We start from the raw sequence: 13,206 nt of genomic DNA on the forward strand, positions 1-13,206 counted from the left end.
CAACTTCTGGGCTCAAAAAATCCTCCCACCTCCCTCAGCTTTCTACGTGGCTGGATCTATAGACATGGGATATACCATGCGGGCTGGCATGAGGATTTCTGACAAGATATGTATACGCACATATAATTATTCATACATATTTTGTCATTGTTTTTGGAAGTACTGGAGCTTAAACTTGGGGCCTCATGTTTGCTAGGGAGGAGATCTGTCCTCCCACTCCCCTTTTATATTGATTATTTTTAAGATAGGGTCCTGTCTTATGCCTATGCTGGCCTGGACTGTGGTCCTCCCATTTGTGCTTCACCATGTCTCTGGAATAACAGAAACTGCACCTAGCTACTGCACTTCCTTCCTCTATAACTTGAGATGACAGGAACACGCCACTGTACACATCACTGTACGCAGTCGTATAAACTTCTGTTTGCTCTGAGCTAGCCTTGAACTGAAATCCTTCAACTTGTCTTCCAAGTTGCTATGATTACTTAAGTGACTGCACACAGCCTGCATAAGTGACTTTTGATGCCTACCCAAGCTCAAGACCATTTGGATCACCTGTGCCTTGTTTTGGTGGCAACCATTGTGCTGTTCTCCCTGGTTTGACCTTAGCATGAGCCCAATACCCATTAAAGCATGGTATGCAAAGTCTGCACATGACTCTGCACTGGGCAAGTGTTTCATCTGGCTTGCAAAGTGTTCCTATTGTTTAGTTGTGAACCATTTCAAATTCACAGAACAGAAGGGATAATAACAAGGTAATAACGTCATAGACCTACCATGCATTTCAACATTCTTATCATCTTGCTGTATTTGTTATAGTTTTTATTAATATAATAAAACACTTTTGATACAACCAAAGGCACCTCTGGGTGCCTTTCCTCTCCCTCCTCTCTTACTCTCCAATGTGAACAGCTAGATCCAGAGCTTGTCATTGCAATTCAAATTGCACTAAATATGTATTTACTCAAAAACTATAGTTAATATTGCTTTTTATTTTAAAACATTACATATATGGCTTGAGATTCTGTACAGCATTTTATAAAGTTGGACCAATATGTAAAAATGGGAGTTTCACATTAAATCAGATTTTCTGGCTTCTCCAAAAATAACACGAAGATCTGGCAATATGGGACTGGCTTTCTGGCATGACAACATGCTGTGCTGAGCCAATGCCTTGGCGTGACATGGTCCCCAGCTCACACTGTGTAGACATATGCGTATGCACCTGCACTGTGTCTCCTTTGATGTGGGTCTGGCCCTTGTACTGAATTTCCTTCCAATGAAATTCTTTTCTTTCTTCAAGGTCATTTCTACTGTCTTTTCCTAAGTGTTTCATGTTGAATGTGAGGCTCTTTCCATGCATAGCTACTTTTCCTGCTCTTTTCTTTCTCCTTTTACCTTCCTTCCTTTCCCTTTCTTATTTCCTTCTTTCTTCTCTCTCTCTTTCTTTTCTCTTCCTTCTTCCCTCCCTCCCTCCTTCCCTTCCCTTCCCTCCCTCCCTCCCTCCCTCCCTCCTTCCTTCCTTCCCTCCTTCCTTCCTTCCCTCCTTCCCTCCTTCCCTCCTTCCCTCCTTCCTTCCTTCCTTCCTTCCTTCCTTCCTTCCTTCCTTCCTTCCTTCCTTCCTTCTTTCCTTATTTTATGATGCTAAGGATGCCACCCAGGGCCTTGAGCATGATGGGCAAGTAATCCACCACTGAACTACATCCTTAGTCTTCATTTTTTAACTTCTTGTCATCCCTGCATGCCTTTCAAGAATCATTCTTTAGTATCAGAAGGACACTGTTTTGTGTTGGTGCTTGTGATTAAACACCTTGCCAGGTAGTAGTAAAAGAAGTCATTTGTTTGGACCAAAACATTGACCAGCCACCTGTCAGTTTGCATCTGACCTCTGGCTTGAATATTCTTCCCTATTCAAGTTCTGTTTACATGTTTAGTAACTTTGGTTTAGTAACTGGAGCTTTAGAAGTCTAGGCATAGGATAAAGTTTTTTTGTTATAAACAGAAGCACACAATTTTTAAGAGCTAGCTTTCCTCATAGCAGACAGCAATGTCCATATACTTTATAATTCTCAAGGTCTCTCTGTGTTTCTCTGTCTCTGTCTCTGTCTTTGTCTCTGTCTCTCTGTCTCTCTCTCCCTGTGTCTCTCTGTGCTTCTGTATCTCTGTCTCTGTCTCTCTCTCTCTCTCTGTCTCTGTCTCTTTCTCTCTCACTTTCTCTGTTCAAGTATTAGGGCTTGAACTCACAGTATTGAACTCAGGATTTCTTGTTCACAGCTAGCATTCTACCACTTGAGTTCCCAGTCTAAATTTTTACTGGTTAATTAAAGATAAGAGTCTTGCACATTTGTCTTCCCAGGCTGCTATGCCCAACAATCCTCCAGGTCTCAGTCTTCTGAAAAACTAGCACTGTAGGTTAGAGTCACTGGTGTCTGACTCTACATCATAATTCTCAAAAAAGCATTTACTAAAGAAAGGTTAGGGTTGTAGCTCAGTGTGTGCACTTGCCTAGCATACAGGAAGCTCTGGATTCCAACACCAGCACAGAAAAGAAAATGTGGTTTCTGATTGAAAGAGGTATTCATAAGTTAAAATTTGTTTTACTTTGTACCTCCCTCCTTAAAGACAGATCAGAACACATGTGACCACACTTCGCTTCTCAAAACACACATCACTCAAGGTGCCTCTCGATAAGAGAGCTGAGCTTGTTGGGGAAAGCCAGAAAGGTGAAGATGTAAATGTTGAGAATTTGCAGATAGTTTTAGTGGGAGGATTTTTGAGTAGAGAGAAAGAAAAAAATCTTGGAGCAGCATTGGTATTTGAAAGAATCTCAAGATGAGGGGGTTGAATAAAATATCATCAGTAAGTACTGTTTTGTATTAAATGGATTCTTCATAGAGGAATTCAATTTTTCTTCAAACAGATAGAAGTCAAGAATCAAATTACTTTACAATTTAATGTCATTCTGTTCAAGAAGAGACTATCAGGTTATAGGCAGATGACATAATAATAAAAGTCTTATATACTGCATAGATGGCTGTAATGTCATCTGGTGTTTTAGTCATAAGCACACTTTTTCCTAAATGCTGAAGTTTTTCAATGAGTAGATGTAGTAGAAATTTTAGTCAGGCCTCTGTCTACCAGTATCTGAATCATACTCAGAAACTTTGGTGATTGATGAAGAGCAGTTAGCTGCCACTCAAACAGATTTGTGTGTGTGTGTGTGTGTGTGTGTGTGTGTGTGTGTGTGTGTGTGTAATATAAAAATGGAAAAGAAAGTCAGTTTTAAGAACTACCTGAAAAATAAATAAAGAACATGTCTGGAAGTTACAATTCATGTAATCTTAATCCCTTAAATCATATGTGATGAATTTAAAAGGCAATATATTTGCAATAATTCAGCTTAAAATAGATTTAAACCTCTTTCCACTTATGATTGGGAAATGAATAACAATGACATTTTAACCTTACACGGTGTTAAACCTAGTAACATTGAATCACACAACTCTGTACCTTGGATAAGGAGTAATACCAAGTTGTTAGAGGAAATCATATGAGGCTCCTTTTATGTTAATTGTAAGAGGGCTTGGTCTTCAAAGTTGGAAAGGCTCATATATTCCACTTAGCTGGTTGGTTTTGTATCTTGAGACAGGGTATTGCTATGTAGCACAGGCTGTCCTTGACTTCAGAATCCTCTTGGCTCAACCTACCAACTGTTGCGATTATACATGTGCATCACTATGCCTGACCCTTAGAATATTCTTTTTTTTTTGGGGGGGGGGGTCCGGTTGTGGGGCCTGAACTCTGGGCCTGGGCGCTGTCGCTCAGCTCTTCAGCTAAGGCTAGCACTCTACCACTTGAGCCACAGTGCCACTTTCTGGCTTTTTTCTTTTTGCTTATGTGGTGCTGAGGAATCGAACCCAGAGCCTCATGCATGCAAGGCAAGCACTCTACCACTGAGCCACCTTCCCAGCCCTAGAATATTCTTGATTATGTGTTTTGGATGTCTATCTTACATCCAAGAATTCATTCAGATAGTATGTTTAGAGGATTTTTCAATTTAAGATAATCTTTTTTTTGGTCCGGTCGTGGGGCCTGAACTCTGGGCCTGGGTGCTGTCCCTCAGCTCTTCAGCTCAAGGCTAGCGCTCTACCACTTGAGCCACCTTCCCAGCCCCTAAGATAATCTTAAAAGGATAAAAAGTATGGCTCACTGGTTGAATACCCATTTAGCATACAGTAGACCCTTGGTTCAATTTCCAACATCAAAATAAACAAGTAAATAAACATCATAAATTACAGGCCAGGCACAGTGGTGGTATATGTCTATAATCCCAGTTATGTGGGAGGTAGAGATGGGAGGGCATTGGTCTGAGGCCAGCCTAGGCAAAAAGTAAGTGGAATTGTATCAATCAAAGCAAGGTGGTCATGGTGGTGCATGCCTGTAATCCTAGCTATTCAAAAGCTAGAGATAGGAGGGCTGGGTTCCCAGCTGGCCCCCAGGAAAAGCATAAGACCTATTTAAAACTAAAGCAAGGAAAAAAAAGTAGTGAGTGGTTCAAGTGGTAGAATACTTGTCTTGCTAGCCTAAAGTCTTGAGTTCAATTCTAAATGCCATTGTGAATAAACATAAATAATTAAAAATGATATTAAAAACAAGTTGTGGTGGAAAGTCCAGGACTTTGTAGTGAGCATTTCAAAGCAATGGCTAATTTTCATCAGTCATTATGGCTAAAACTGATCTGAATAAAATGCAGTTGGATCATCTGTATCGGTTTTTAAACCAACTTTATTAGATTCCTAGGGCGGTTGTTACCAAGCACCACAAACTGGGTGGCAGAAAACAATAGAAAGTTGTTCTCTTACAGACTAGGAGCCCTTGCCTTCCAGAAAACAGCTAATCCCTCCCCCCCATCCCGCACCCCTCCCCCCCCCCCAGTCCCTGCTGGTCAGCTCTACAGCCATCACCGTGCTACTACAGTGCAATACCCCCTAGAATCACTGTCCCTGTTTAGAGGATACCTGCAGGGAAGTGCAGAGCAGAGATTCAAGTGTAAGGCATACTTGACTTAATCCATGCCATCCTCTGCCATCTTCCAATCTCAAAAGAAATATTTCTGCCTTGTCTTTGGAAACAGTCTTTTAAATCAACAGGATCATTAGAATGGCAAGTATGAGAGAGCAGGGGATGGTACAGTGATCGATTTTCTTCATACATGGAAACATCCTGCTATGTTCTCCCGCGCAATGGCAAAGACTTTCAGTGTTAGATTTATTGTTAGCAATGGACAAAAGAGCATCTGTCAATCACTGATTTCATCATATGTATTCCTAAAACACTTTAGAAATGGTGTTTGTGTATTCTACTTTCTTAATACATTTTAATACAATTTGCCTTTTACAGGGTTCTCATGTACCAAGTTCCATTTCTTTGTTTTTTTTTTAATTATGTTTTAAATTGACCCTTTCATTGTTATTTCAGTATCGTAGCTTAATTCACATCCATATTTCTCTAATTTGATTATTGTCATGGCTTCCAAATAGATCTCCCTGACTGAAGCTTCCTTCCATCTAATGTGCCCTTGACACTGCTGACTCATTGATGCTTAAAAGGATGTCATTGTACTTTTTGTTTTGTTTGTTGAGACAGGGTTTTGCTATGTGGTCCAGACCGGCTTGAAACTCTGGATCCTTTTCACTCTGCTTCATTAATGCTGAGATTATAGCTGTGTGCCCCCACATCTGGCCCATACATTTAAAACTGGAGAAATGCTTGCACAGGGCCTTGAGTTCCATCTAACACTTGAAAAAATAAAGTATTATATTCACTCAATCTTAGTCTGTAATAATGAAATATTTTAGACTAGGTAGTTGATACCAGTAAAAATTTATTCCTCAAAATTTGTTGATCCTTAGAAATCCAAAATTCCAGGTGCCAGAGAATTAAGTATCTGGTAGAGATTCAATTTCTGCTTCATAGCTAGAGGTAAACAAGCTCTCTCAGATCAGGATTAGTGAAGTAGTTCAGGGGTGGGAATCATGAAGCAGAAGACCTTGGATTTGTTCCCCAGCACCACAAGAGATGGGCATGGGAGAGTGATCTGATTATTTTATTTTTGGTTGGTTGCTAGGGATGGAATCTTGGGCTTTACATATACCAGATAAACATTATATCACAGAGATACATCCTCCTTCCACCATAATTTCTCTCCTTCTCTCTCTTTCTCTTTCTTTCTTTCTTTCCTTCCTTCCTTCCTTTCTTTCTTTCTCTCTCTCTCTCTCTCTCTCTCTATATATATATATATATATATTACTATAAAGATACTGTACAGATAGGTTACAGTTACATGAGAACATTTCCTACAGTGCATTGTTACCCCCTCCTTTGTTTTCCCCCTACCATCTCTCTCTCCCCCTCTCTCTTTTCTTTCTTCTTTCTCTCTCTTTTCTTTCTTCTTTCTCCTTTTCTCCCTCCCTTACTCCCTCCATCCCTCCCTCCCTCCCTCCCTTCCTTCCTTCCTTCCTTCCTTCCTTCCTTCCTTCCTTCCTTCCTTCTTTCCTTCCTTATTCCTTTTCTTTCTTTCTTCTAGGAGAACCTCGCTGTGTAGTCCAAGCTGGCCTTCAACAGATATCTTCCTGACTTAACCCTTCAAGTTCTGGAGTTTTAAGTATGTGCCACCACACCGTGTTTTTCAAGCCTTCTATGAAGACATCAATCGCATGAAGGGGATAGGGGAGCCTCTTAATACCAAACTACACCTGCTCACCTCAGCAAAGAGCATCTAAGGGGTGCTTAAGAAAAGAAAGATGGTAAAATGAATATGATTTCTAGTTTATCATATGAATTCATATGTTGATTTCCAAACCATGGGATTGTGGGGTTACAAATGCCACGAAAGTTCCTGAGAGTTAGAAGGAAAACAATTCATAGAGCGTTAAAAATAAAAAAAAAAACTAGAGCAGTCAATTTCCTACAAAGAACAAGTGTTCATTAATCAGGAACTAGATATCTGTATCCAGCCTACTGATTTTATTTATTTATTTATTTTGCCAGTCCTGAAGCTTGAACTCAGGGTCTAGACACTGTCCCTGATCTTCTTTTTGCTCAAGGCTAGCACTCTACCACTTGAGCCACAGCGCCACTTCTGGCTTTTTCTGTTTATGTGGTACCGAGGAATCGAACCCAAGGCTTCATGCTAGGCAAGCACTCTACCACTAAGCCACATTCCCAGCTCCCCCAGCCTACCAATTTTTAAGTGGCCACTGCAACTCTATCACCTGGACTTACAGGAGTACTCAATTACTAATCACCATCTAAAGGTTCTTAGTGCTATTGAATTTAGGATTAGATTTCAACATGTGAATTCATGAGTCTGGGGGGGATACTAACATTCTCACCATTGAACAGGGAAATAACTCTCATTCATGAAGACAATGATCTGCTTAAGTTGACAACCCCTGATACATAATGAGGCAAAGTAAAAAACAGATTAAATTTTATTTTTCCTTTTTTATATTTGGAAGTCTTTGAATGAAATAAACTATTTCCATTTATATTAGTAATGAACTTTTCAGGGAAAAGTGAGAATCAGTCTAATACCTCCGAAACATAAATATATCCACGTTTTAAGGACTACTTTATTGTTTATGGAAACATTAACTTCCAGGTGAATCGTAATGCTTTTATAGAGCTTAAAAATACGTTCTATTCTTCATGTATAAACATGATCCTAAAGTCCACTGAGAGTGCACATTCTTTAAACTTAGACTGTAGTGGAAGGGGTAGGTCTGCCCTGAGTCACACACTCCTGTAAGTCGTCACCAGAAGTTGGCTGGAGACCAGTATCTGGTCCATATCTAGGGAACAGTTCTTTGTGGGAAATGAAGTACTCTGGCTTTGATTCAAATCTGTGATACTGGTCTTGACACCATCATGATTTCCTTCTGTAATCCAGGATCTTTCCCAGCCTTCATAGTCCCACTTCATGGTTCAGAAGTCAACATTTAAAAAATCATATGATGAAATAGAAGTTATAAATATTTAATCTTCTTTTTCTCTTAAAAATAGTCCTTAGCTCTTTGGTGTAGGATAGAAGCAGCTCTTGAAGAGGTGAGCAAGTATGGCTTGGCATAAAGAGCTCCTCAGTTAATCAGAAACCTAGAATTTATGGAGAAGTCTATTTCTTGACAGACATTAACTCAGTTTACTTTTAGCATAGGTGTATGAAAGGGTGTATACTTCCTTAATACCAGCATAAATTTCAGCTGAAAGACAGTCTTGGTAACTGCTTTATTCCAACTAAAGAAATGTACTTGCTCTTAAATTAAGTACTCCTCTCGGTTTCTACCAGTGTTTTGATTGGAAAATGGCTTTTCTTATGGTAGATTTCTGTGTTTCTTCTAAATAATCTTTCAGAAAAGTCAGGTTGGAGACAAGATCATGCCCTCAGAGTTTTTATTAAATTCTCTTGTTTCTTCAGTAGTGGTCATCATGAAAACTAGACAGGATAATCTTGGCCAAGTGACTAATTATGACTGTTGGTTTACCCTGTATCATTCCAGCTCAAGACAGAATGGCTACCTTGGTCGCGTCTGGAAGGGAACAGAGTGAATATTCAATGTGAAATGCAACACCTATAATTAGAAAAACCTATGGTTTTTCCATAGCAATTTTAAGGATGAGGCAATTTGGGGAGAATCCAAAAAGTAGCAATGAATTAAGGCTTTGCAGGGCGGTTTATACTTCAGTGAATTCTTTATGTTCTGTCAAAGAATCTTCTGATGCCTGGCCTGTGGATCTCAATGGGTTAATGTAGCATGTTGTTCAGGGCACAGAGCTTGAAGTAAACTGTCTAAACCCTCCACCCCCCTCTCCTTTTCCTCCCCCCTCCCCTTCTCAGCCCCCAGTACTGGGGACTGGAGCAGGGACTCCCTCTCCTACGCTAGGGACGTGTTCTACCAAGCAGCTACCCCCTCCCCTCCACTCTCCTAGAGTTCTTATGCTAACTTCCTTGCCCCTGACATCACCTCCCCGATCCTAGAGCCTTTAGAGCACACGCAGAGAATCCAAGAACAGCCCTGGGATTTAGGAGTCCGGTTGCAGGTGGTGATTAGATTAGGCCAGGTGGGAAGGAAATATTGGCAGGTCAAGCGTCCGGAAAGTTACCACTTGGGTTATTTTTTAACTGGTGTTCCTACAAACGGACCAGTGCCGCCGCGGAGGTGTCACTCCCTGGCTGATTTGTAAATGAACTTGGGGTTGTCTAGGCCAGCAGGTTTTGGGAAGCTGCGAACCTGGCAGCCATTCGACGACCCCGCCCTCGGGGTCCCGGGGGACGACTGGTGGCGAGCCGGGTAGTCTGGGGCGAAAGCGCAAGGGCGGGCGGGCCAGGGCCTTGGAGCCTCGAGAGCATCTCCTCCAGGCGGCCTGGCTCGGGGGTGGTGGTGGGGAAACTTCCCGGGGACCGCTAGGAGAGCGCAGGGCGGGGCGGGGGCGGGCGGGGGGCGGCGGTTCTCCAGCGCCGCGGCGGCGGCAGCCGCGACGCGCGGCGCGCGCGAGGCTCGGGGCGCGCGGCGAGCACCGCGGCCGCCGCCTCCTCTCCTCCCGGCCCCGCCCCGCCTCCGCCGGCGCGGCCTCCTCCCTCCTTCCCTCCGCCCGCCCGGCTCGGCCTCCTCCGCCCTCCCCTCGTGGCTGGCTCCGGCAGTGGCAGCGGCGGCGGCGGCGGCGGGCGGGGAGGGCGTGCGCCGGCCGGGAGGTGTCGGCGGTGAGGCACGGGAAGTTTCAAGTGGAAGGTCGTCCGCCGGCCGGCCGGCGCGTCCTCCCGCTCTCCTCCGGCAGCATCATGGCGGAGCCGAGCGGTTCTCCCGTGCACGTCCAGCTTCCGCAGCAGGCGGCCCCGGTGACAGCCACAGCGGCGGCCCCGGCGGCAGCCCCGGCGGCCCCGGCGGCCACGACAGCGGCAGCGCCTGCTCCCGCTCCAGCCCCGGCTCCGGTGGCGCCCGTGGCACCGGCTCCCGCCCCGGCGGCGCAGGCCGTCGGCTGGCCCATCTGCAGGGACGCGTACGAGCTGCAGGAGGTTATCGGTCAGTGCGGGCGGGCGCGGCGGGGCTGGTCCAGGCCGGGCAGCGAGGCCGGCAGGAAGGCGCGGCCCGGAGCGGGAGTGGGTGCGGGATGCGGGGTTCGCCAGCCTGCGCGCCGGGGAGGCAGAGCGGCCGGCTTCGGGGCCTACCGGCTTCAACGTTTTTCTGTTTTTTTTTTTTTTGTGAAATCTATTCGTTCGATCTCGGAGCGGTGGTGCTGCCGGAGGCGGCGCGGCGGATGTGACTCCCACTGCAGACCAGCCGCATGCTGCAAACTTTTATCTCCCGGATCGCTGGGGCGGCGGAGCTGGGGACCCGGCGCCGCCGCCGCCGCATCTCCCTCCCCGCTGCGCATCGGGGCCGCAGCCCGTGACCGGTGGCCACGCGGGCAGCCAGGCAGGCAGCCGGGGTGGGGTGGGTGGGGTTTGCGGAGGTGGTGGTGGTGGGGGAGCCGCCCTGGGCTTCAGCGCCCCCGCGCCGCGCCCCGCGTCCAGCGGGGACCCTGCGGGCGCAGCCGCTCCTCCCGCTCACTGTATGACCCTTACTCGGCCACGTCAGAAGCCGCGGAGGCCCAGGTTCTTTCCGAGGCCGGGGAGGATGCTGGCCTCCCTCCTTGACCGACAGCCGCCTCTCCATGCCCTCCCTGCAGCCGGGATGGCAGGGTAGCGCGGCGCGGCGCGGCGCGGCGCGCTCGGGTACCCGCCTCCCTCGGTGCCGGGCGCGCCGCCTGCCGCTCAGCCCTGCGGTGCAGTCCGGTCCGGAGAGCGGCGCCCTGGCCTCCAGCCCTGCGCCTGGTCGATGCCTCCTTCTGGTCCAGGGCCGATCTGCTAGACTGAAACCCGAGGCTGCTCCCTGCCTCTCGGAGCCTTCTAGTCGGTTCACAAATATCACCTTATCTTACATTTTTAAATACCTGGCAAAGTCGAACGGCAAGAAGCCGGTGTTACTTTTCTTTGGACCAAGCACTGAAAGGCCAGGAGATTTGTGCTGTCCCCTTGTTTAGAACCTTCCCTACTGGATCATTTAGTGAATCTTTTCCTGGGGGCTTGCGGGTAAAGTGGGTTCTCACTCAGCACCTGACCTTATTCATGCTGGGCTGAGATGTTGCTGTCCCATAATCTTAGTCATGAAAAGGGGATTCAGGATAACCTTTCACTTAAAAGCTACTCAACTCTTTCCTTGAAGAAATTACAATTACAATAATTTCCTTGGGTGCTTACAAGAGCTTTTGTCACTTGGTTGTTTGTGGATGTAATTGATAAATGTATGCATACATTTCATAAACGTACATGTATATAAAGGAAATGATGAGCATGACAGAAACCTGCAGTACAAAAGCTCCATATAACCTCTGTAGGTATCTGTAGACAAATTCTTTAAATATCCTGTCTTTAATAGATTTTAGCTAAAAACTCTTAAGAGATGAATCTGCATCTGTGTACACTGCCTGGATTAAATAACTTCGGGGGCTTCTCCCAAGGCCTGGAGTTCTCAACAACTCCTTAGGCATGTAAGCCATTTCTCTCCCCCTTCCTCCCGGCTTTGTTCCTTATACTGATTGTTATATTGTTTGTTCCTGGAATCCCCTCCTGTCCTGCTACACCTGCTCTTACCATTTTTTCCAGCTCTTTCCTTCTGAGCACCCCACCTTTTTTTTTTTTTTCTGCTGCAGAGAGGATTGAATTCAGGACATACATGCTGAGTAAGCAAGTAAGCAATTGATAGGTAGATCCCTATCCCTAATTACTTTGCTTCCCTGATCACTGTGGACCCTGCCCTGGGGCCTTCATGACTTAGGATACAGGGATCCGGGGATTCTGTAAGACGTGAAGAGGGAGGGCCAGAAAGGAGAGAGACTGCTAGAAGAAACCAGGAAGCCGATTATTAGTCAAATTAAGTCATATTTGAGCTGGGTTTTGAAGTCTGAGTAAATTTGTAAGGTGCTTACCTATTTCCATTGCTGCCTTCCTTAACAATTTCAGGGTCTTAGTATCCCCCTGACCCTGATTTACAGATGTATGCCCAACAGTTGGGTTGTATCTAACATTTAGTTTTCCCTTGGGTCTCTGGGGTTCAGATCACAATTTATATATAATCAACTTACATTCATTCACAGTTAATATTATTAGAGTTAAAACTGTAATCATTGCCTTTCCACAACAATTCCACAATTTTTTTTTTTTTTTGATTTTGTGTGGTTAATTGCCGGGGCCCTTTCTGCTTGTAGTTAACAGCATTGTTAATTGGGCTTGGTCAGTTTAATTGGAAAAAAAAAAGGACATATATTTGAGGACTCTGTGAACAGACCCTGCTCATTCTACCCCAGTGGGTTTTTTTTTTTTAAAACATGTTTCTTTGGAAAGGACTTTTCAATAGTTTTAAGTTTATTTCACTTTTGAAACTTTGTTACTGAAAAGTCAAATTGTTGGAATAGGGTTTTGCAAGGGGTGAATGTTCATAGGGCATTACAAACACATTTCCATTTAGTGTTTAATGCTGGCAGAGTGATTAAGAGTGAACTATGTTTAAACGTTTTTGCTTAAACATTACATGCAAGAAGTTAGTAGTCCAAACACTGAACCAGTTTCAACATGAATGCCTCTTGACAGCTTTGCCTCTCCCTCATAGAGCCTGGTGTCATAGGATGTGATTACAGCAGTGTGAAGGGTGACCAGCAGGAGGCTTGATGTGCCCAAGCAGAAAGCCAGGGGAGGCATGCTGCTTTAACTTCCCAGCGTGGCAGGGGTGGATGGAACACTTTTTCTTCATTTCCTTCTGGGCAGAGGTTGAGGCCCCAGCATTAGGAGAGAATAGGTCTACTGACATCCAAACAGATCAGGTTCAGTTATTTGACTTCTTCTGTTTTAGAAAAACAAACACAGGATTTTTCCAAGTCTAAAAATAAAGTTTTTCTCTTTGGTGCATTGTTCTTGTGTGGCAAGAGAGGAGTAGAGAAATTGTAATGCGCTTAAGGGGTAATCTGGTTTCAGAAGTTTATGCCTGACCTAGAAATGATATCATTTCTTGGTGTTTAGTGAGAGGTTAAATATGTGAAATTATTAAATTCTTCTAGCTAATCCTCTTGTGTTAGTACATTCCAAATACTTCGGTCTGCTGTACATGTAGTCTGCTC

The 13,206-nt window shown here is 44.8% G+C and overlaps 1 protein-coding gene across 3 annotated transcripts in view; it reads left to right on the top strand.

Annotated features, from left to right (window-relative positions):
- The first annotated feature begins 9,691 nt into the window (after window positions 1-9,691).
- The window catches only part of Stk39 (serine/threonine kinase 39), a 263,115-nt gene continuing 259,600 nt past the window's right edge, over window positions 9,692-13,206 (top strand). For 2 of the 3 annotated variants that reach the window (XM_042694159.1, XM_042694160.1), the window contains exon 1: window positions 9,722-10,076. In XM_042694159.1, coding sequence (XP_042550093.1) covers window positions 9,836-10,076 — 241 coding nt within the window. In that variant the 5' untranslated portion in view covers window positions 9,722-9,835. Of the gene's footprint in view, window positions 10,077-13,206 lie in introns of all 3 variants that reach the window. The other variant, XM_042694158.1, reaches the window with a different exon arrangement.

The sequence above is a fragment of the Dipodomys spectabilis genome, unplaced genomic scaffold (assembly GCF_019054845.1).
Source record: "Dipodomys spectabilis isolate Male_0828 unplaced genomic scaffold, ASM1905484v1 ptg000174l, whole genome shotgun sequence".
In the NCBI taxonomy this organism is placed as follows: domain Eukaryota; kingdom Metazoa; phylum Chordata; class Mammalia; order Rodentia; family Heteromyidae; genus Dipodomys; species Dipodomys spectabilis.